We start from the raw sequence: 25,878 nt of genomic DNA, 5'->3' as shown, positions 1-25,878 counted from the left end.
CTAGTTCATTTGCACTACAGTGGTGCTAAGGGCGCAATATAACAAGTAACATACAGCATCAAACAAGACAAGCGAGAACAATGAATGAAAATGTAAATTGCTTCACTGAGAGCATATTACATTTCGGGCAGAAGTAATATAATTTAAAAATGAAATTAAATTTAAATCCCAAATACTATTGTTCTTGGCAGCAATGTGTGGACTTAACTAATCCTATAGTGTGTGAGCTGTGTGTCACACACTCAAAATGTTCTTCTTTACCTCTTCATTTAATATACAGTCATGTCTACATCTTTGGATCATTGTAACTACTCTTGAAAAAGAAAAAATTTGAAATAAGGTGACTCCCTTGAGAGCTAAGAAATAGTACTGTCTTCTTTACGCTATTCCTACATTTCTCTTCTCACTTATTATTTAAATACTTCAAAAGTGTCTTGAAATAACTTGAAAATTTCTTTCACTCTCTCGCCTCTGTGGAAGCAATACTAGAATTAGTTGTCCCACTGCTTCAAGACACCACATTTTCCCACTTTGCTCAGTAGCCCCTCTCTCTTTCTATTAAAGAGCTTGGATAATAGTCCCAGACAGTCTGCTTTTTCCTGGTGCTCTGCATTTACCTTGTTAGGGTAACCCATAGGTAATGAATCCCCAGGGGACACAGGAGGGTATTTCACACCAGCTCTAGAGTTTGTTGTAGGAAATAAGCCAGCAGTGATCTGCGGGAAGGGACTGCCTTAGCCATCATGAATTAGTGCAGCCCTCCGTGCTGAAATCAGGGAAAAACACTCTCTTTCATGGTCCTCTCCTCTACTCAAATTTTAATATACTGAAATACATCAGAAGTTGTTTCTGTAAGAGTCATGATACAACAGCTCTCATATTAATGAAAGTTTTACATAGGAGAGACATAAGAGATACTTTACTCATATTAAGAAAGAATGCTAATAGCATATTTCAGTAAACAAGGGACAATGGTGGTGAGTAATGATAAATTTGTTTAATAAAATAAACATATATCTATTGCATAGAAGCAGCAGGAAATACAGATAGTGTCTTTGGTATTGCATGCACTGAAGAGCTGTGGCTTTTAGCAGGCTATTGCAAGAACTCATAAATCTTGAAGTCTCTATATGGATGGAGATAGTTTTTATACTTTATCTCTTCTTTAAGTGTCAGCTGAGGATAACTCCTCTGTAATGGCAAAATCTATCAGCTCACACTCATCACCATGAGGGCAGTCATCCTGACAGCATGCATTAGTGTCAAGAAAATCTGACTCCTCCTGGTGTGAAAAACATTGTGTCACAGGTGAAATACCTTCAGGTACTTTGCTCAGGGTACTCCCATCTCTTAAACTCTAGCATTTAAAAGGTCAATTATGCAATTTTCAGGTAATAAAGACCAAAATGAAACTGAGAAGGTGTTCTGGTGAATGAGGGATTTTGCTAACCTGTGTTACAGCTGAGCAGTAATTAAAAAATAAATATTGGAATACTTCTTGATGCCTACAGAGATAGAGCCTTCCAGACATATCCATTGGAATTTTATAATGTAGTTTGAGTGCTTCTTCCCCCGCAACTTGTATTGTAACTTCACAAAAGCTATCTACAGCCTTGACCTTCCTGAAGAGCCCTCTCTATTTTTGCCCTGTCCCATGGCTCCTTCAGAACTGATGGGAGATGTGATCTTCAGGAGCTCAAGACCTTCTTTTTGGCCTCAGTGTAGAAGCACAGACGTGCGTTTTGCTACTTTCCCCACTACTAGAATGAGGCTGGTTTGCTCTAAAAAAAAAGATCTTAGAATTAACATCTTACTGAGCTCCGTGGGGCAGTAATTCATGCCTACCAGTCTGTTTATTGTGTAGCCAGATGGGAACTTTTTTCCCACAGTCCTGATAACTAGAAGGTTACTTTAGAAAAAGAGAAAAAAAGAGAAGGAATTCATTCTAATGCCACTGCTCACCTTCCATATTCAAGCCACCCAGTTCATATGGATTTGTGGAAGTGTAGTACTTCTCTAGGAATGAGTGGATGAAGTTACACTCCAGCTATCAAAATAAGGCCACACCCTGCACCTCTACATGCTGTGTAATAAAGCTCTCCACCCATTCCCAGGGTATCGCACCTTTCTTCAGAACAGCAGTTATTCTCTTTTCAGCCCAAAGATCCTCTATGCTTCTTTCCAACTTTTTTCTATTGACTGTTCCATGCATCCTGTTATCCTCTCCCCTCCTTTCTTTCCCTGATGTCCCCTGAGAGCAATTCAGATGGCTTTATGTAAATAAAGTAAAATTAAAAAAATGTCCAAAAGTAGGTTGCCTATGGGAATGTTGTCCCACCATGTTCCTTCCCTATTCATCCTCACCCCTCCAGCCTTCCTACTCCCTTCCCCATTACAACTCTCAGCATCCATTGTCATGCCTTATCACCACTACAACCCCAACCTCTCCAATGCTCTCCTTGTTGCTGCTCTCTCCACACCCCCACAAGTCCCTTGGTGTGTGCCTGTGAGCGTCTGTTCTGGTTATTCAGGGTGCGCAGGCTTCGTGCCCAGTTTCTGTGCAGACTGTCCAGCGTGGGAGTGCAACTCTGCTACATGGCTGGCTGGCTTGAGCTCATGGATCTGGGTACTCCGCCTGGCTCTCAGTTACAACCATGAATTTGTCTGTCCTATTCTAGTTGCACAATCCCTACGAAACACCAAACCAGTGGGCTGCTTTAGTAAATTAGGAGTTACCATTGATGTCAGTGTCTCAATTTCAAACCCCAGTGTCCTCTGCGTGTAATTTTAAAACTTTATGTGTGTACTGTGTAGAATCAAGCTTTATATGGGACACTATGGTAGTTCCTATTGAGATCTTTGCTATGATCTTGTTACAGTATCCCAAAAGTATTACATAAATCTCATGGAGACAGAAACAGAGATCAGGAAATATAGAAACAAATACTACTAATTAGAAGAACATTTATTCATAGATTTCAGGCATAAAAATACATTCTATGAGGTTACTCCACATTCGTATGTGCTCATTTTGGAACATAGAGGCTACCATCAAGCAGCCGACAACTTAAATCACAAAGCAAGTCACTAACAAACTAAGGCCCAAATCCCTATTTTGGAGTGCAGCCAAAGTAAGCCGGCTGTACGCTGCAGAGTTCATCAGCATCCACTGTGCGGGGATAATGTTAAGACTTCCCTGCTGGAGTACTCTGTGGCCATTTCTGGTTGCACCCACCCTGTGGCTTTTGCCATCTTTGTACAAGGACAAGAACAATTTTTATCGGTAGTACCACTTAGTCTTGGACCAGATGAACATACCTTGAAGCTCTTTTTTTATGTGGAGAATAGAAACCATGAAAACATTGTTGTCTTGCACAATAGCACTGTCTCTGTTATACTGGATTCTGGGCATTTGTCACCTAGTCCCACTTACCATAGGATTTGTACGTGAATTATATTAATAACTGCTGAGAATTTAAATGGGCCACGAGTTAGTAACAATTTCATGTCCGTGTTGACAATTACACCCAAAAGTTAATATGTTTTGAGAAGGTAGAGGTAGGCATTCAATTACATAACAAGAGACAAGATTCTTCTATGAAATAATGATGCCTTTTTTCAGTTGAATAGTGAGCACATGCATTTGTTAATGTGTTTTAATAATAAGGTACATAGCACCAAAAATAATCTGTTTCTGAGGATGTGAAATCTGTACAGCAAACGACAACTAAAGAGAAGTGAACCCTAAGATAGAATGCTAGAGTAGGAATTATCCTTGCATTTAACTACTGAAATTAAATGAATGAGAAGATATACGGTGTCACCTCTAAACTCACCTGATATCCTTCCACAGATTTATCAGAAACATGGTGCCAAGAAACAGACATTTCAGAAGATGACAAAACTTTTACACTCACATCTGTAGGTATTTCAGTTGGAGCTGGAAGATGAAACACATGTTAAACATCCAATCTCATCCAATGATATTGTTATACTTGCTTGTATTTCGTATTATTTTCTTGGTATCAGGGTGCCAAGTGTGTTAGTCGTTAATCTGTTTTTACTTGAGTAAACTTTAAATTCAGTGATGATCTGTATAGGAAATGATTCTATAAAAACAAAGCAATGATTCTATTACTTGGCTCAGACTATTTTTATGCTTCAACAGATTCCATGCTGAAATTTATGTAAATTAAAAACAGGCTCTGATAAATAGAATGAAACATCCAGTCATCTTTTACTAAATTGAACCGCAGCTCATAGATAATGTACATCAGATTTTTTAAGCTAGCTACACACAAATATTCATGTGTATGTCACTTAGTCATGATTATACAAAGTTTTTATGAGACCAGGTATTAGATATAGAGCTGGCCAGTGGCACATATAAACTTGAACATAGGGTGTGAAATAATCCAAGAGCACCCTTCTATTAGGTATATATCACAAAGTTGATTTTGTTCTGCCAATGCAGAATACAAACCATTATAATGTGGTATGCTTTTATTCAGGGCTTAGAATATTAAGTTCTAGTTTAATTACAAGAAGGTGTTAATTTCACTGTCGCTTGCATTTAAGTGAGGTAAGGAATTTAAAAAAGCATAAACTTAGCAATGTCTATAAAAGATAAAGTTTTCCAAGCTAAGAACAGTTCTCTGTCGTGAATCTTTTGAAACAAGTTGCAACAGACAGGCATGGCAGCCCGAGTTGAGGAAAGCTTTCATATACTTAATCTTCCAACTGGGCATCCAGTCAACTATGCATCAAAACAGCCACTGTTAAGAAAAAAATCAGTTACATCTCTCATGAAAAGTATCCTAGGTAACAAAATAATCTTATATGCAAAGTCAGCTTTTGTAATTGTCTTTCAATGACTGTTAATAATGCAAATGTATAATTAAAAAATGATACATTATTGCAAAATTGTTTTCACAATGACAGGAATTTAGATAAGCAAGCGGCCTGTACACTCATTACTAGCAATCATTACTCACTACCAGCAATGGCAGGTATGACTAGTAGTTGTCAGATACGGAACTTGGCTTAAAACACATGGGAACACAGTCACTAAAGTGAATAAAGATGCCCACAGTTATAACTAGACACACATAGATATATTACAAAATACACAACTTAGTGGAAATGCTGCCATTGTATTTATGTATGCATGGAATATTGTATGACCATATTGCTTTAAAATCTCACTATTACCTTGGAGAAGTTGTGTTATCTGACGGTAGTAATATCACTTGCTGATTCAGAGGTACAGAAGTACCAGTGGAATAGATGTGATCATCTATTCTATTCCCAAATCACTGTCAGACTCTTCTCCATTGTATCAATTACAGAATTTGCCAAAATGTTTCATATTGAAAAGTTCCAACTACCAGGGATTTTGCTGATACAATACTCTAAACAATATTTCATCTGCTATGCTTGTTTATGAGCCCCAAGTAATTTATATCCCTATTTGGTATTTATATTCTATAAATATTTTGCAGTCTCTCTTGAGCCAGAAAGATGACATCAGCTGCTTTTCTCCAGACTTCTAATTCAGTAATTCTACCAATAAAAGAAGCCATCATGTGGGCCTCACAATATGTTCTCTTCACTGAAAACATAATGGTCATCACACAAATATCTTCTAAGCGTAACTATACAAAGTTAAGGCTGGGAGCCAGTAAGCATGCTAAAAGGTACTGAGGTGACTTTGTACAAGTCCGGATGCCAGCAGAAAACTCTGCAGAATGTTCTTTGGAATAACTTTCTTTACACCTATTGGAAAAATTCCTTCTAACCTGCCCTGAAGTTCGTGGATTTGATATGGTCAGTAGTCAGGCTCATAGCTCTGTACAGGAGCTGAGAGCACTACCGGTAGGGTTTGGAGCACCATGAATCTGACTGTTTTGGTGACTCTTGTGCTTGAAATCAAAGAAGAAAACTAGGTTCACGAGCTTCTATTCCTTTTGCTGGCTGGATCTGGCATCATTTAACCAGAAGTGTTTCTATCAAGTGTCTGGACTTTGCTAAAGTCTATGTTAGAACATGAGCAGCCACTGAAGTGACTTCTTTGTCTGGAAGCTGGCACTACTGCACATTTGCTTTTCTTCTGTCTTTTGGAGCTACTGGGCTCTGCCACGTCTCTGAACTTAGAGAGCTATACAAACACACTCCCATCCCTGACATGGTTAGTATAATCCTAACATAAACACATGGGAGCTTATCAGTCAGCTGTCGATAATGTCTCTGAGAAAGGAGGGATACTGAAATGTTATTTGGCAGATATGGCTTTTATTACACCATAGCTACTTACAATTGCAAAAACAACCATCCTGTTGCTGTAGCAGCAGAAGATGATATCCTAAGGTACGCTTTTCTGAGAAAAAGGATTAGTATTAACCTCTTCAGATAGCTAAGTATTGCTAGCTTGAATCCTGAATTATCATAAGAAACAAAAGGACTATTTTATCTTTTCTCTGTGTGTGGGCGATTTGTGCGAAAGTTCCCATTAGTGCTAATGGGAATCATGAACATAAATCTCCCATAAAGTACACAGAGTAAAGAACAGAGTCAGAAGTGTGCGAATGTGGCCTTGTTATCATATCCCTCCTCTTGGCTCTTTGGTCTGGATCTGTTGACTTTGTGAAGGAGATTCTGCTCTATGGAAAGAAAAATATGAGCAATTCTTCTTTGGGTTTCTGGCAGAAATTAATAAACCATATTTTTTTAAAACAGACGAGTAATGATGTTGCAATTAAGATGTTGTATATATTTCTTCTGATTTAAGGTAAACCTTCTTCTAGTGCTTTCTCTCTCCTGCTAAGTTTGGAAACGTCATTTAAACTTGAATCCTAAAGATCACAGCATGTGAAATAATTCCAGTAAGAATTAAGAAAAATATTTTAGTGAAATGTCAGAGGTTTTCATTAAATTATTCACTTGATAGCTCCAACATCAAAACCAGAAAAAAGAATGTGGCAGGGATAGTTTATATTAGACTCTAAACATGCTTGAAATATAACTAGATACAACTGAACTATCATTCCTTCACAAGTTTTGGGCTAAATTCTGATACTGATCTACTCGAATAATAGGCTTTAGTGTGGTCTGTTAAGAAGAAAAAACCCATACATATGTCAAATACATGTATTAATATCATAGAGACATTGCTGGATAATGACGTAAATGTTTTAGGTAACAAATATGAAGACCAGAATTTCTTTTTTTTTTTAAATTCTTAAATCTTTTAACAAGCTGTGTGAAAAATCTTGAATGCTTCTGCGTATTGCTCATTCAGACATCAAGTACAGCCAAGTGCTCTGCATTGCATAGAAAATAGAGGCTGAAGTTGTTTATTCAGAACAACTGCAAGTGTTTTGTGTGAGCAATATACATGCTCCTTGCTGAAGGTGTATGTTGCTATATTAATCAGTGTCAAGGACGACGTTCTCTCTACTGATGTTGGTAGCGCTGATCTGGGCCCTCAGTGTAAAACTTATCTGGAACCTTTACTCACCATCTTGTGCTGAATAAATGACAGCAGTGAGACTGAATGGTCCATCCCCTTTGTTGTTAAAAGCTTTCACTTTTACTTGATACTGGGTTGAAGGTGGCATTGATTCATCCTTGTGGACATACCGGCCAATTTCAGGATTAGTAACTGTAACTCTTCTCCATTCTTTCTCACCAAATGGCTTGAAAGCCACTATATAACCAAAGTTATTGCCATAGTGGTATTCTCTTGATAAAGGCTAAAGAGGCAAAAGATAAAACATTACTTTTTGTAGCCAACTAAACAAATGGATCTCTAGCAAGACGTAAATAATACAAAAAGCATCGATATGCGCACTGTAAAAACACTGTACTAAAGTTCCATTTTCTCCTGGTTCGCTTCTACGGTTTGCTCCCCCGCCCTTTAAAAATACTCCAGTTTCCTTTAAAAATACACGATCTTCACTATGCAGATCTGCAGTAGTAGCGTATCTGCTACTAAAACATTTTAAGATTTTGTTCCTCATCCAAACTCAGTGAAAGACACATAATGTTATCTCCTACAGAAAGAAAACAAGAATGATTGTGTACTAAAACTGTTCTCAGTTGTAGCTAGCAAAAAAGGCTTTCTTAAGGAGTAAGTGATAGTGGATATGTAACACAGACACACTACGCAAGTATATTGGTCCATGTGGATGTGTGGAGATAGATATTCTTGTGAAACAGAGAAAGAGAAGAGAAAATTTATGTGGCTGGCCTAAATTATATTAATTTACCTAAAGTTGGTCACCTTGGCAACTTGCACAGCTGATGAAGAGAGATGGACACATTCAAAGAATGCTTCATCCTACCACTTTTCACTGATGATTGGAGGGGGTCCAGTTGCTGGTTTAGACTACCTACCTAGCTTCTAACTGGTAGAAGTTTAAGTGAAATGACTCCCACTTTCAGCATGAGCAGTAAAGGTACCTATCAAGAATACTTCCTGAAACTATTGCTGATTTCCTATACCTAGGAATACTGGAAAATACAAAATTACCTAAGACCATCTGCTATAATGAATTTTGCTTCATTTACCAAAGCTCTACATTCAGTGATCTCTCCTCAGTCCATGGACCCTTTACCACAACTATTAAACAGTGCACCCAACAGGCCAAAATCATGTCATTCATCAGTGCATCTGAAGGCTGACCAGAAACATCCTTTGAAAATAAACTTTCTGCATCACCTTCTCCCATACTGTAAACCTCACAGAGATGAAATAACTTATCTTGAGGCAAAGGTCCTGGAGCAGTGCAACAGAGAGTAATTATTCTCCTTAGGTGTTTGCCCACTATTGTAGCACTTCAGCCAACACGTGTAGAGATATTCTGAGCAAGGATTTATGAAACTTAGGTGTTAATAGTGGAAAAAGCCAAAAAAATTCCTAGCTCACAAATGTTGATGTTCGTATTTGTTTGAAGCTAGAATAAAACTCCAAAGATCCTCTGAGAAAGAAAATTCTGGTGAAAACTCACCAGATTTTTTGAACAACAGAAACATTTAAGTTTTGACTTCAGAAACATAACACGTGGATTAGAACACTATTATACATAATACAACAAGAAAAAAAATTCCAAACACAGATGTTGGAACTCAAAATGTGAAAAATGTCTGATAAGGACATATGAACAATGATGGAACTTCTTTTCTTCATGACAAAGCTTGCAAGAGAAATGTAAAGAAGCAGACCAAAGACTGGGACTTCTGACTTTACTCAGCTTAAGGTTAACTGACACCTGCCCTGGGCGTGCCATCAGATCCCATTGCATCCTGTTTTCTCTGTTGCTGCTGTAAAATTTCACCACTCTGCAACATCAGTGGTAAAGTCACAAGAATAACAATACAGCAATATTAAAAGCAGGCAGCATTCAGCTGGCTGAGGATAGAAAGCTGGTTCCAGATGAAGCTCCCTAGACACTAGTGCTTCAGCATGATGATCACTGGATACAGGCAAAACCAGCTGTGGGAGTAAGGCCCAGAATCCAACAGGATTTACCATCTGCAGAGTTCAGTAACCAGTAGGTTTCCTCTTGCTTGCTGTTCTTTTTTCCCCATACTTAACTGCATCTCTAGCAGAACAGTGGCTCAGTTCAATCAAAAACTGGTAAGTGCCTCAGCACACCATGACTAGGGTTAGGGGACCCTTCTAGAACATGGGAAATGAATGGACAATCTTCCAGACTGAGTGCCTCTTGCTTCCTGGGTGGGTACTCTAACCATGACTCCATGTTGCAGAAGACAATTGACTGATGCAGCTGACTGCAGGACTCTACATACATAACTTCTTTGGCTTTTCTGGGGAACACAGATGAAATGCTGATATATGTCAAATCTGGATTATAATGGAGCTTCAGAGAGTGGAAAGATACCCATCTACCTACAACATGACTTCTGAGAACACATGAATGACTTAAGTATAATTGGTAATTAAGATGACTGCCAACAGATAAAATTTGAGAAACCCCTCATGCCAAAAAGGAGATGGATATTTGGTCTCTAGTTGTGACACTAACCACAAGCCACCAGGCGAAGACTCTAACTACAAATCAGCTATGAATAAAAAAAAAAAAAACACTAGATAATCTATTTTATGTGCTTAATTTTTTATGTGTCGGGCATATTCTGACTGTGCCTATTGGATGAGGTATAACTCATGCCTTAGCTTGTTTTATACCTCAGGTCTGACTGGTCATCAGGTGAAAATTGGATACCTAGTTTCCCAGAACAGCTAATGTACCTTCATGTACCTAAGTTTAGATTCATAGGCAACTTTACAATTCAAAAGTAGAAGATTTCATGGACTGGGTCACCTTCGATAGCTCATCTTCTGAATCTATCATTGTATATAGCTGCTTAAAATAAACCAGAATCATATCTCATATGCCAAAGTAAGCAGCCTGGATGCGGCCCTAGTCCCAGAATGATTTTCAGCCAGAGCAAACTTTAGAAACCCAGGACTGGCATTTAAAAATTATATTCTAGAAGGTCTTAAATAAAATGTTGAAAGCAGCTTGCCCTCCAATGGCTGCACATAATAAGTAGGTATAAGTAGCTGAATAGTTCGTAGTATCCACTAAAAACTTTGAAAAATAAAACAGAAGAGGGAAAGACAAATGGGGCAAAATGAGGAAGAATGTGCATGCCACTCCTACCTCTCTTTCTCAGTTCTTCTTTCAAAACAAGACTCAGAGGAGCTTTGATTGCATCTCTGGCTGTCTCATTCAACCCAGGTTTATGAATCATAGCAAAAGCTGAAAGGGGGTTGGCAGCAACATGTGAACCTGCCATACATTTTGTTCTTCTCTTCTTAATTAAGGACTATTTTGAGTAGCATATGCAAATGTCAGCACATTTGGGGGAATAATATACACCTTTATCTTAGCCTTACAGATAGATATATTGTTGTCTGTCAGACAGGCTCCGTAAATCTAATGCCTCTATTCAAAAACACTTGCTAGACATAGTAGTGGAAGATTCTTGGGAAGTAAATATTTGAAGCCATGCTTAATTTGTCTGACTAAATGAGCTACTCATTACAGAACAGATGTAAAAAGCATGACATTAGGTAAGAGAAATAATTGGAATATAAATCTACTTGGGCGTGTAGGAAAGACTGAAATGATCTTGTACTTCAGATCTTGCATTACTCACTATTCCCCTGGTTATAATTTTCTTTTTTTATTTGGTCACAGCCAAGTTTTCACTGTATTGAAAATGCCATGAGTATGGGTCTTTACATGCAATGCAAGAAGTATCTCTGCAGTTTGTTGAAGTTTTTATAACACAGCACTTGTGAAGAAATAATCTAGGTCTTGTGCAAATGTCCATTGCACGTGTTCTTATTTGACTTTTGCTCTTCAAAAATAAATAAAGATCGGAATCAAACCAATCAGAATACATATGCTTACTAACCTACTGTTAGTGGAACTAAGAAATAACCTTTTCAATATATTTTAACAGAAGTGTAGATCTTCCTTTTTCAGAAACTTACAAATTTTTTCTTTAGGTAAATTCATTGATAAAATACTTAGGAAGACTGAATAAATATTTTGAACTGAATTAAAAACAAACAAACAAACAAACAAAACGGGAAAGCCCAAATGTGTTAGACCAAACATACGGCTGACTATTTCTGTGTCATACTTGCGAACTTTTCCAAAAAGGTATGATCACCTTAAGTACAAAAAGAAGGAAATATGCATATGGATTAAAATTTGTACATTCATAAGGAGGATCCCTATGCAATGACAAAGTTGCTGTTGGAATTATGTCATCTTTATACTACTTCCCACAAGAAAAAGCACTCTTCATAGACGTAAATAAGCTGCTACATCTGAAACAAACTATTCCCCAAAAGACACAAATGGCATAATGTGCCTTATGTGCCTCACAGCCTTACAAAGGTGAACAGAGAGGTCATTAGCAAGATAAACTTGGTAATTTTTTCATGCGTAACATTTAATCATCCATCTTTGCCAGAGGTAATGCTTCTGTAACTCTGTTTTTGCTGGATACTGATAGGCTCTGACATGAATCAGATAGGCTTTTTTTTGCTTTACTTCTCCTCCCTAGCTTTCCCAAATACCCTTCAGAAGACTTCAACTCTTTCTTCCATGCAACTTCTGCCTACACAACAACTTTGCCTATAAATTCTTATCCTCTCTTGTTCTGGGTTTTGCTTTCTTCCTATCTTCTTGTCTCTTTTCCCTTCTTCCCTATTTTCAGAAGCATTTTTTCCCCCACAGTACAGGTAAATTTTAAAAGCCATTGCTTCACTACCAGAATGAAGACAGCATTTATATATATAGCTATATATACAAGACTTTTTAAAGACAAAATATCATGGACTAAATACCTACAGTACATGAGAGAGATTAAATTTTCAAAAGACTTTGCATACTGAAAAACTTTTCTGATAAAACTGTAATTTTTTGAACTTTTCATTCCATTATTTTTCTGATTAACATTTTCTCTCTGTCCCTTTTCCTTTTCTTTATTTTGCTTAATACATAATCATTAAAGAAAAATTAATGGCTTGGAAGAAAAGAACAACAACATCAGTACATGGATATCAATGAATGGGTAAATTGTTGTATGAGGCAACATTGTTTTGTGTTACCAGTCACATTAGCATAAAATAAAACTTATAAAGTGTCAATATACAAGAATTTCCTTAAAACTCCAGTTAATAATTATGACAGGCTAGTTTATAGAATGGCGATGTATTTTCTTTTTTTTTTATAAAGCCTGTAAATCTGTGCACAGCACATTAAAGTCATAATTAAGATGTTATACTTTTAGTTGTGGTAATCAAATGTGCATGCTATTCAGATTGTAACTTAAAAAAAGACTCAAAGAAAGATGCAATATGCAGAATTTTCAAATGCAGTTACATCAATGCATTGTCATAGTCAGTATGTGTTTCAATCTCTTTGAAACATACTCAGAGAATGTTTTAGATCATATTTTAGAAATGTCCAATACATAAACCTCTAAAATATCGTCTTCTTCATTCCTTTTTATGGATTTTTATGAGAAAAGTCTGAAAACCTATATATACTGAGTACAAATCCTGCTCTCACAGGAACCAGTGACAAACCATCCATGGGTTTCAGGAGGAGCAAGATCAGACACAAGGAAGTATAGCTTTCGTGCCATCTCAGTGCAATACCTACCATCCATGTTATTGTCAGCTCTCGATTGCTTCCCCCGCCTCCTCCAACATCAGAAGGAGCCACATTAGGAGCTAGAAAAACAGAAGAGACGAGAAAAATGACTACAAAGTATGCAGTCAGTAAAAATATCACTATTTACTTTTCTTTTTAACAGCAGGGCCAATGAGCACATGTGGCACACACAATTAAAATAATCATAGTCTGTAATAGCTATGAGAGTCTGTGGTCTTGCCAAGACTAATGTATAGCTACTGCTGCAGGAAACATGCCAGTTCTAACCATAGCTAGCAATCATTCTTCTTTTCAACCATATTCTCTACAAATATTTAATCGAATATTCAGAAACGGAACACTCCTCATAGGTCTGTGTATTGTTCTTGTGCTTCCTCAGATGTTGGTATGCCAAGCGCTCAAGCACCCAGGACTTGCATATGTGTTTACCTTAACAGACTGTGATTAGTTCCATCTACTTCAATATATTTACTCACAATGTGTAATGTTAAACCCATGAATATATCGTTGAACCATTGGCATCCTAATCCTATTCTAGATTAGTGGCACATTAGTCTTCTTGATTGGCATGTTCAGAATGGGTAGATGTTCAGAAGCAAAGCTGGCATGGCACTCAGTAATTTACTAGTTGCATTTTAAACTGATACTCTGTGTAATGAAATAAAATCTGTTGATCTATCATTAGTGCACAGCTGAGTGGTAAAGTAGGATACTCTCAAGGGCTCCATTACAAATCAGTCCTGTATTCTCATTTCTGTAAGACTCTTTGCATTAAGTGTGATGATTCTATTGCTATCCTCTATGGTGTTTGTGTATTTATTTGGTGTCACTCAATACTAAGGACACACAAAGCACCACTGAAAACTTAGGAAATGATGGCCCACCTATAGTGCGTTAAATACACCCCAGGTGATCATGCATTAGCTACATGCCTTATCTACATGAACATGTTCTTTGTGTTAAAAATTCTTATATGATCAGGCATTTTCTCCACTAATCAGTGAATGTCACAAGATAGTAAGGAGATAGTTCTTAAGTGCTCTCCCGCTATTTAAGATGTTTGCTGAGGCCTTCTCTGGGGGTCAGCTGAGGAGGAACACAAAGCAGAGAAGAATTAATGTTTTCAGAAAGGCTAAAAATATGTAACAATAAATTTGAAATTGAAATCAGCATTCAGTGCATGGTTTGCTTTATTTATTTGTGGCCTTCCAGAAAACAAATTAGTGGAGAATGAGACTAAACATACGTATCATGACAATTCAAGAGGAAGCTTGAACTTATTACTTGACCTTGTTATTACTGAAATACACAGTAGTCCCACTATCTATTATAAGCATATAACTTTAGTGCTAAGTTAGAAGCAGAGGTTTGCTAGAATGCTTAAGTAGTCAAAGAAGATACACAGGCTGCCAGACAAGAGAAAAAAGACCGTCTAATGTCTTACAAATCACCCTTTTAAAGAGAATCTCCCTCATTCTCTCAACCGTTAAACCCAGATTTCTCTCTCCATTAAGACCAGGTTACTAATTGAGACAGCTATACTTAGACAATTACTCTAATGCATCCAGAAGCTAAAATACATAAAAGCAGACTTTGATCCATTGAATTTCAAGAAATCGCCGAGAAATGTGTTACCGATGAAGCAAGCAGATTTCATTAAAAAGAAAAATCATAGCACACATTCTTAGCATGCTAATAAAATGTTACTGAAATTACAGTTATCTACAAGAACAGAGACTTCAAAACTGAAAAAGAAACTGACAACATTCGAGCTTAACAGACATTATTTGTCACTCATACAAAGACGCAGCACTGTGTGCTGCTGTTTAACCCAGAACAAATGTTAAAAATAACTACAATGTGTGGATATGGGCTGTTGCTTGTGCAATAAAGTATTTACCTTCTTAGATTTACATGAAAATGCACAGCAGTACTGGTTCTGTAGTACCCTAGAAGTTGACAGTGCAACCCAAATCCTATTGTTGCTGCTTATAACAAATTCCAGCTCCTGGCAGGAAATGCACTTGGGCGCAGAAGTTCATCTGCAAACTGTTCCTGATTTATACCCTATTTTGGCATGGCAAGAAGTGCTGACTGATGCCTAGAAAGACTGCATTAACGTTTTGCTTTGTTTCACCAAAAATGTCTCACAGTCTGCCAGAGATGACAATGGTGCTGCGCATGGGGAATGAGACAACAGACTAAACAGACTACCTCTTGCAAAAGCATTGCAACCTGCTACAAAACTGGAGGATATGCCATTTTTTGGGAGGCTACAACAAATATCATGAACATGGCACACTGCAAACTGCAGGACACTACCACTATTCCACCTATGAGCATTATTTCCCCTCCTTTTCTGTCTCTTTTCTGATGTTTCAAAAATGTCTGTTGTGCACCAGGCACTCCAAGAAGCATGTGTTGATTTCTCATTTAGATTCCTTGGGCCTTTAAATACAGCTGTTGAGTCATAAAACATATGATGCTAATAGTCAATTTTATAGGTAGTAATTTTCTTTTACTTTAGCATTAAAGTTCTGTGGCTTTTCCTTCCCTGTCCAGATTAATTTAACCAATCTGTATTTCCTTTCTCCCTAAGCAACACAATTTTTAATGGACCAAATGTGGGTCTTTTTTAATAAATGTTTTGGAATTTGCAATGCAAATACATTTTATTTTGAAAATACTATGTAATCAAAGCAATGACCTAGCATGTGTAATTGCAAAAAGTAATTTTTACACTTTGGTTTTGCATTTTTAGTTTCAAATCTCAAGCTATGGGACAACAATTGTAAATATATCCAGGTTGCACATGGGTGCTAATATATCTTAAGGAGGATATACTGGTATACAGGCTTTGTTGGATACAGTCTTTTTGCAGTGATACATTACCTCCTAGAGCACTGCTGTTATCTCCTTTGTACAGTCAAACCAGAATCTATTATCTTGAATAGTAAGATCTAATTCCTCATTTTGGAGAATTCATTTTAAAAAGCACGCGCCTGAGCCTAAAGGATATCCTTAAGTATGCTGTGAGATTTTAACACCGAGCAATTAGACTGATAAGGGCATATGTTGTGTCGGATAATGTCACATCTTTGACATGGAATAAGACACAAGACCAAAGCTACAATCACAGAAAAATGGCATTTTCCAGTATAACACAGATCCTGCCATGTATTCTTCAGTAACAACACAAACCAAACAGCATTCTCCTTGTTAAACACATGCATGTTTTTTCCTAAGATCTGTACCCTGGTCCCAAGCATGTACATGCATTCACACACACACAAACTCACTGATACAGTGGGGGATCTCTGAAAGATACAGTATGATTCTACTTCAGTAATGGAGGCAAATTTGCTGTTTGTATCACGATGTTTCTCTCCTGTCTGCTTTGATGCTATTACATCTGGACAGTCTGGTATTTACTTACTAAAAGCTACAGTAGTGTGTGGCTGAAAATGTATTCTCTAGACTTGCATCTTTTGAAGTGCTTTTTTCAAATAAAAAACAAAATTACAAAACTGATTAATAAAAATTTGAAAATTAAGAAGTACATTAAAAAACTTGACATTTTCTGTTTACGTACGAGCGCCTTCAGTTCTAATTCTCTGTGATGGCATACTAGGTTCTCCTGTCCCCAAAGTGTTTGTTGCTATTATCCGGAACTCATATTCCATCCATGGAATTAAATCAATCACTGTAGCAGATTCCATATTTCCTTCAATATCTGATGGTTCTAAAAAAAAAAAAAATTGCTTTAGAAAACAGCATTTTTACAATAAGGTCAGCCAACAATGTGGTTGATTTCGGCAAAACCACCAGTATTCTGCAACCATACATAGCCAACTGAAGGAAACTTGACATTGTACATTAGGAATACCACATTTTACAAGGAGTACTCACGGCAGTGACTGGGAATTTGGAAACCATGACACTATCTTGGATAAACCCCCGTAGACTTGTAAGTTTTAACTGGGTGTGAACTAGCAAAAGAAGTACATGTAGTTATGAGGTATTCTTACTAATTACATATTGTAGTTGTAGAATTTCATTTTACCTACAGATAAATGCAATGAGAAATCTGGAATGCAGAAACAGTAAAATAAAAATTCATGATATAGACAAGGGCTAGACATGTTCAAATGTAGGGTTCGATCAATTGATAAAGAGTGGTTTATAAAATGTAGTCATATTTTGGTGCACCTTATTAGTCAGCATGTTACAACTTGCTATCTAGTTCTGATCCAACAAAGGTAAGTGTTCTTGTAATTCCTGTGGAAAGACGTATTATTGTCATAAGGATGAGCTTCTTTACCATAAATAAAATGCATAACTCATGACTCTCTGTCTACAATTCACAGACAATAGGGGTTGTTTCTATAGCTCTCTGCAGTTACAGAAAGACAGAGGATTTTCACTCATTGCATGGGCCAAGAGTTGTTTGTCAAATTAGAGTCTTGGGTTCAGAGGGAGATGAGAAATGAGATATTCCACACTGGGAAGGCAGCTGATTTGGAATTAAAATATGAATACAATAGCTGCAAAAAAAACAGGCATGGCAGTGTAAGCACTGGATGGTGACACAAGTTTCCTCTACCTAACGATCATAAAATTTTTCATTCCAAAGTGAGGCACTGAAGGAGAAAGAAAAACACTTTCCATTGTCTTTCCACCTGCCCACCACCCTCCCTCATCCTCACTCAAATTATTTTTCTGTCCAGTCAATAGAGCCATTGCAAACCTCCTATGGCATCCAAGCCATAATATAAATTTGGCATTCCTTTTCTTGGGCTACTTTCAATCTCTTCATTTAATCTTACTGTGCCACAAATTCCCAGAATAATTATGAATACTCAACATGATGAGAACCTGATCCCCTTAACTGGAAAGAGCAACATAAATGTAAACAACTTATTACATAACCCATTCATACATATTTCCATACTGTGAAGTAGAATACCCTTCTTTCATAAATCACACTCGCTATTATGCAACCTGAGATGAATGATTTGGTTTGGGAATAATGGTAGTAGCAATAATAACAACAATATTTCCAAACTGCAATGCCAAAGTATATTTTTTTGTTCCACACATTGAAAATTAGCAGCATTAAATGATAGCCTAAACACTGATGAGAGATCAGTTTGGACTGTTCATCATGCTTCTTTCATACGAAAGCGAACACTGAGCCAAAATGGGAGGAGCCCAGAAATTAAGTAAGAGCTTGCAGTGGTGCCAATGATGGTTACTATGGTGATTTTACCTATTTTTTGAGGGAATTGTCTGTTAATCAGAATTACTCAGTGTGGTTCAAATGAAGAAGCAATGATTTTGAAAACACCGGAATAGTTCATTTCAACTTTTCAGAAATGAATAGTTTATATCTTGCCTGCTAGCTTCTTAAAAAAGGACTTCAACAATCTACATTCCTCCCTGTGCCACTCAGGATGTGAATCCCACTCCACATGCTACAGGATAGACTCAAAGTCTGACTGCATGTCTCAATGACTATCTCATTAATTCTGTGAAGCAGAACTTCAGAGATGCAGAGAAGTGCATCCCATCATGCCTATAACACTGCAAACAGGGAATCTTCCTGAGAAGCGAGAGGGATGGGTTCAAGTGTCTGCTCTGAACCAGACACAGTGAAGATCTGAATCCAACACTTGTATCTCCTACACACGTTTCTGGTTCCAGTAACAGGCAGCACAAAAGGAAGTAGTATCAGAGCTGCCACCCCCTGTTTATAAATTCTTCCTAAAACCTCATTTCTTCCCAATTCCTTTTTTTTTTTAATTAAAAAGGAAAAAAAATGAATACGAAATAAAATATAATTTATCCTGAAAAAAGCAGAGGCTGGTCTAAAAGGATCCTCCCTCCTGCGCATAGTGTTACTGAAGAAAATCATTAGTTATTTGAATAGCTCTAATTTCTACATTAATTATTTTTTTACAGTTCAAAGAAATCTATTCTACAGGAACTATTAAACAAGATATAAGAGATAGGAAGGGTCTGGGGAACCTTCTAGTTTTATTTCTCCAGCTACTTTAATATAAGTCATATACTAGTGCTGTCTGTTGGAGGTAATGACATACAATAGAGCTACATATACTACATATTCTAGAAGAGAAATATGATTTAAGGCAGTAGGCCTAGTTTTTTTAACTTTTTATTCTAAAAATGTAACAGAGATTTTCAGGTCAGTATGTCAAAGTCTATTTCTTAGACATCTATCTCTGTAGTTTCAAAGGACAACTTAAATGAAAGACAATAGCTGAAACTATTAATATTCTTAGCATTTAGAAATGCTGAGTATGTGATGCCCTAATTCCACAGAAAAGCACTTAAGTTATAGTTTATTACAGTGGCATAATGAATCACATTGATAGGACAATTCTGTATAGCTTGTAGCAATGCTATCATTCATAAATCATTCAAAGATACTAGTAGTTTAAAAATATTTTCATAATTTATGCATTTATGTTAAATCTTGCAAAGAAATATATATTAGCATGCCCTGTGTTCAGGTAGGTGCTTCCTCAACTGCAATTATGTGGCACAATGATGACATCCAGTGGTTAGAAGGATAATCTCAGCTATGTTTTCTCTAGGGTGCCAGTTTTAACGCAACTGGAACTTAGCCTGCTCCCAGGAAAAAGCACACAATTTTAACCAACTTTCTGCATAACAAATACAGAAATGAAGACAGCCGTTTGTCATCCAAATTAACCTGTAAATAAATTTTTATGATTCTAGTAGTTGATGTGGAATGTTTCAAGCAACAAGGAAAGAGGCAAAAACCAGGTAAAAACTCTGGCCTGTTCTTTTCTGTATTTCTTGATACTCAGTTCAGGCCCTCCAAGTGCTGGGAACAAACATTTTGACAACACACTAACAGGACGGTAGCTGCTCCCAAACCCTGTAGCAGACATTAATAGCATCCCTGGTTTCCTTTTATTGTGACTATTTTCTGATTAGCCAAGGTTTCTAAAAATCAAACACTTTAAAACCTATTGACCTTATTACTTCTGGCATTACTCTTACCTGTTTTGGCATCTTTCCACTCTTCAGATAGAAAGGTTTTTGATTGGATAGTGTATTTAGAAATAGGGCTATGATTGTCTGTTCCACGACTCCAGGTAAGTGCTACAGCAGTGTCTCTAATTTCTTCTACTCTTATACCTCCGGGAGGGCCTGGAGGACCTGAGAAAACAAATTGGTAATTCAATTCACAAATTAAATATTCTAAAAATGAAAGTTCACTAACTTTCCTACTTGTATATTTCAGATACAAGGCTTTCGAGTCTCACTTTCTATTTAAGAAATGTATGTATATATACATCTTAATACTCTGCGGAGTGATTCAGTAGATGCTCTTGCATCTAACAACTACCAAATGAGACTTCCATGACTCCTGCCTAAGTAGTAATGCTGAGATTTTCTTAAGTAAAAAAAATGATACTTTGAAACTGTTGCTACTCTTTTTTCAAACAACAGTGAACTCAGAGTCAGGAAAAAACCATAAAATCCTCCTTCCTAAATTCCACCTAATGATGACCTTATTGGTAGCCCATTTTTAATCTACACTTCTGCTTGTGCCATATTAGCCTTGACTGCAATTTATATGGAAAATCTTGTAACTTACATTGGAGAAATCATACCTTTAAAGACATTTCTATAGACCTCTTCACATTTCTCTTGGCCTTCACATTAACCCAATGTGGTAAACCCACCACCAAATCCAAACTTCCTACAGACTAATATAACTTGAGTGAAAGCAGAACTAGGCAACGTTTTTCTACAGTTCTACAAAAGCCTTCCCACAACAAGAATTTAAAAAATCCATGCCAAAATGTGGAATCCACTACACCCACTAAAAGCAGTCTTGCGAACTACATAGGTGAAATAGAACAACCTCTGTGCACCAGAATAACCCCACAAAGACCACCAACAAGGAACAGAAGCACTAAGCTGTCAAAGGGAAAAACATTTTGCACAAAACAGCCATTCCACATCTGCCCTTTCAGTCTTGATCATCAAGAAGGACCTATAAAATAATTTCTAAAGAGTATTTTCTTTTTCTTCAAAAGGCAGATTCTTGCAAAGATTAATTTCAAAATTCATAGCCCTAGTGAATAGAAAAATCATGAACTAAATACAGATGTTGACTTGATGGCACATTACTATGCTTCCAACACCCAGCTAAATCATTACAGGTAGAAGTTGCTTGTCCTAAACTAGTTCACAGTCTCATCTCTATGCTTTTCAAGTATTAAATACTATTTCTGCTCAAACCAACTACTTAAAATAGCTATGTTAAAATAACAATTATTCTCAATCCATATTTAGCTTTAAGCTTGTTAGTTGTACTTTGGATCTGAAGCCTATTCCCAAAACTTGCTTGTTGTTTCCAGGTGTATCACTAAACCTTATAAGTGGTATTACATCTCTTCACCAAACCTCATCTGGTTTATTTCTGAACAATAATAACAGACAAAAACTGCTGGAGTGAATGCTTGCATTTTTTTTTTTAAATTTTACAATTTTTCTTCTAATTACTACTACTCCCACACCTCTACTTTGTGTGAGTAACGTTTCTATTGTTGCTGTGCTGTGCCTTGGTCCCCAGAAGAGAGGCTAAAATGTGCAGATCGATAGGCACAGGTGATTTTTTTATAGACTAGAAAGCTAAGAAGAGAATGATGCAGGCGTACACATATATGAGTATAGGAATCTTCATCTGTAAAAGACATCACAATGTTCTGTAAGCTGTGCTAAAAACCCTCACATTTACAGTTAATTCTGTAACCCAAAGCTTAGAACCTACTTACGAACTTGGGTCTTTAGATATTTTCAGATCATTCTTTTCATATTGACTGTTCCAGTTTTGTTATTATGCTTCTGTTTTACATGATACACAGTTATGTGATATATATTAACTATTGTGTAAAAACAGAGACAATGCATTAGGACCATTGAGAAGTATTTTCTGATTCCACATTCAGAGATAATAATATGCCAACATGATTCAGGTAATTATCCAACAATCTGATTGAACAAGTCCCAGAGCATATTAAAAAAACCAACAAGAAACAACAGGATATATTCCTCTGCAGTATTTACAGAGAAACCAAAACCAAAACAAAAACAACTCAAGAAAAAGAATGGAATGAGATTTCTACATCTGATCTAAACACACAGTGTGCCAAATGTATCTTCAGTTCTTGAGCTCTTTATTTTCTCCATAAATCTGAGCAAAAGGAACCAAATGAAATTAACTGAATCAAACAAATATACTACCATATATTGTTGTTCCTCTGTTTCAATGAATTTACCCTTCTAACAAGCAAGTGATTCCATTCCCGATGCCAAAAGTATTCAAATTTAGACTGGTTCCTCAAAGAATATATATGCCATTGCTTAAGAAGAAATAAGCATGACCACTCTACACAATCTATGGGCTATGGCCTATGACTTTGACAATCAAATTCCTGATTGTTTCTTCTCCTAAGATCCAAGAATAGTTCCCATTTAGTATCCTTGGAAAAATGTACGCCAGTTGACCACTGGATTGCTCATAACCAACTCCTATTAAAATTCAAATCTTGGCACTGAAAACTAATCTACTAATTAGCTGTCCTCAGACCTCCCGTTCAAGGTAAGGACTAAATACATCACTGCATGTGGAAACAGCCTTTTACTCTTCACAGAGGATGCACGAAGTAGAAGCTGTTGCTAAGAGTTGATTTTTAAGATGAGGGTTGTTAGTCAACTCTCCACCCTGGTAACGTGCGTATTTGCTAGCCCAGCTCTAAGGACTCAGGCAGGTGAGGCCTGAGAGACCCGTTCTCCTGCAAGGCTGTTAACTTCAGAAGCCCTCAAGCTGGAAGGTATGGAAAGGTTCATCAGTCCCAAGATCTTTCTTTCCTTCATTCTTTAGGAGATATCTCTTACAGCTTCTCACCTCACTATCAAAGTTTCTGAAAATGGCATGTGTCAGGAAACACTAAGGGCCAGCTGCTCCCTCAGGAAAGCTGAGCCAGGATCCACAAGTAACCCCAGGGTTGGCAGTTCCTTCAACAGCAATGAATCAGGTGCATCCAGGTGACAAACTACTGCATATATCCAAGCAGTCCATCCAGGAGACAAGCTACCTACAGCATAGGTCTGAAGCCCATCCAGGAGGCAGGGCCAGAAACAGAGTTGGAAGCAGGCATGTCTGTAACATAGCTCCAGTCAGGGCTGAAGGTCCAGGGCTGACCTTAACAGGGCTCCTGGGCCTATGGGCAGTTGCATGGGTGGGTGTCCTGGGTGAGGCTGGTCAGGGCCATTAAGGTCTGTTGGTGCACTCAGGGGCCTGACAGTCTTCAGTGTACTGATATCACTTGCAATTCTCCTGAACACAACAACAATTGTAATGCTCTAAGATCACATAGGACAATCCATATGAACCGTTAAATTGTTTTGTGGACAGACAAAATATCTTCATGTGCCTGCATGAACAGTGGCTATCCTTTACTGCTTCATTGATGAGACGCTGTGGAACCTAGCTCTGTGTTTTCATACTTTGCTGTTGCCTCTTCGTACCAATGCAGTGAAGCTGTAATGTCACCTTTGTCACATTTCATCAGATATTTAACCTTGCCCCTTGTAAGATGCCGAGTCTTCCACTGACAAAAATGGTAGTGAGAATTACTCAGGCAGAACTGTGTTCATCATATTAAAACCCAAATGTTGAGCATAAAATGAATGCTAATTTCTTCCACAACATAACTTCAGAATAATGATTCTAATTATAATTACTGGGTTGAAGGAGAATCAGAAGCTTGATAAAGCACCTCGTCTCTCTTTTTATTTTTAAAACGAATTGCTTACATAATACTAAGGCACATGAACAGACCCTTCTCTTTTTCTTTGCAGATGTATTCTGCAGTTTCACCACTTACCATATTTGCTTTGACATTTCATCCAAAACTGATGACATTTCACTGGCTGTTAATACCCAGCAAAAATGAAATACAGAAATATTCAAGTCCACGACATCCTCACATGACAGAAATTCAGAATGAAGGCACAAGCTATACTTCAGATGCTATACAGCTCTATAGTATAACTGGAACGTGGGGCAAAACATGACAGCAATGCAGCTGCAAGTACAAGTTATGTCTCCTTTGAATTGTTAGCATTACAGAGCATTAGCACTTCAGAACGTGTTATACCTGGAGGCACAAAACAGAGTAAAATGCCCAAAGGACATGAATTAACCCATGCTACTGAAACCACGCATTGTACCAGATCTTGTAGGATACGTACTGTATGAGCAAGCACAGTCTTCTGAGACCGCAGTAACACTTAACAGATATGAACTAGTTAACAAAGGAGTGATAACATTAACCCCAAATGTCCTGGATTCTGTCATTTGAAAACTAGGAATCCTTTTAATGTAAGCCTAGTATTATACACAATAATTTAATCTATAAAGCTTTATGAGAAAACAGAAGTGGCTTCTTAAAAATGTTATACAGTGGATACATTGAAATGATACTTAAAATCTATTTTTAATAATGAACACCAAATTAAACTGTCTAAAAATTATTTTAACATAAGGAAAATACCCATAATAAAGAATTCTTTATTGCTTTTCAGGAAAATACATGCTCATTTAGACCTCTAAATGTCTGGAATAGATTCACTACCATGAGTAGACTTTAAGGACTTTGCATGTTCATGCACTTCTTGTTTTAATTTCTGTCATTTCTTGATGAGAAATAACATATTCTAAACAACCAGAAACACTCTGCTTGTCTAGATGAAAACCAGCCACATTTCTGTTTTACCTGGAGAACCTTACCTCTTACCACAAGGTCAGCCGAAGCCGAGGAGTTGTCAACAATCGTCTGAGCAGTGCACATGTACCTCCCAGCGTGCCGCAGCTGAACATTTTTAATGAGCAGCTCACCGTTGGATTTAATCTGTTACAAAAATAGCACTTAGTGAAGCTGGTAAACATCTCTGTACAGCTATGTGATGCCTCTCTGCACATCCCTCCCAACTGATATACAGTGGTTGCTATTTCCAAAGAGCGTGAATCACCCTCAAAGATACATCTGATTTATATGACAGCTGTTGAAAGTGTCCTGTGTTTCCTGAAGAGATGCTGCTCTTTACCAGACATGAAAAAACCAGATGTCTTAGTAAATCTATTTTTCACAAGCCAACATTGCCCCTTTACTATTCTAAGCCCATATCTGAACATTAAATTTAGTCAAGAGTTTTTTCATAAACAGCAGGTCGATGATTCCTCTGTACCAGTACTTAATTTTTTATGCACGTTTGTATGATAACATGTCATGGAGTCCTACTAACAGAGCAGGATACTGTTTGGCTCTTCCTTTACAAGCCTAAAGCAGTACAAACGTTTTTATTGCAGAGAGGCTACAATCACAGCCTAAATAAAGATGCACCAAAGAGAGATAAAGTGCAGCGACTACGAAGAAACAATAACGTTCAACATGTGTCACAGCTCCTTAGAGGAAAGGCCAGCCCCCGTTCTGCGCAGTGGTGTTGGCGATGGACAGGACAATGGCAGTAACCATAACCCCGTGGCAGGAGGCTGGGCTGCTGGGGCTCCGGGACGGCTCTGAGACAGCAC

The 25,878-nt window shown here is 37.4% G+C and overlaps 1 protein-coding gene across 1 annotated transcript in view; it reads right to left on the bottom strand.

Annotated features, from left to right (window-relative positions):
- CNTN1 (contactin 1) overlaps positions 1 to 25,878 on the bottom strand; it is a 106,942-nt gene that overhangs the window by 26,643 nt on the left and 54,421 nt on the right. The window contains 6 exon segments of the mRNA XM_009583770.1: positions 3,837 to 3,940; positions 7,517 to 7,751; positions 13,209 to 13,279; positions 16,813 to 16,962; positions 20,271 to 20,429; positions 25,078 to 25,198. Coding sequence (XP_009582065.1) covers positions 3,837 to 3,940; positions 7,517 to 7,751; positions 13,209 to 13,279; positions 16,813 to 16,962; positions 20,271 to 20,429; positions 25,078 to 25,198 — 840 coding nt within the window.

Source organism: Fulmarus glacialis, unplaced genomic scaffold, assembly GCF_000690835.1.
Source record: "Fulmarus glacialis isolate BGI_N327 unplaced genomic scaffold, ASM69083v1 scaffold15008, whole genome shotgun sequence".
In the NCBI taxonomy this organism is placed as follows: domain Eukaryota; kingdom Metazoa; phylum Chordata; class Aves; order Procellariiformes; family Procellariidae; genus Fulmarus; species Fulmarus glacialis.
This window is presented reverse-complemented; position numbering and strand designations above follow the sequence as displayed.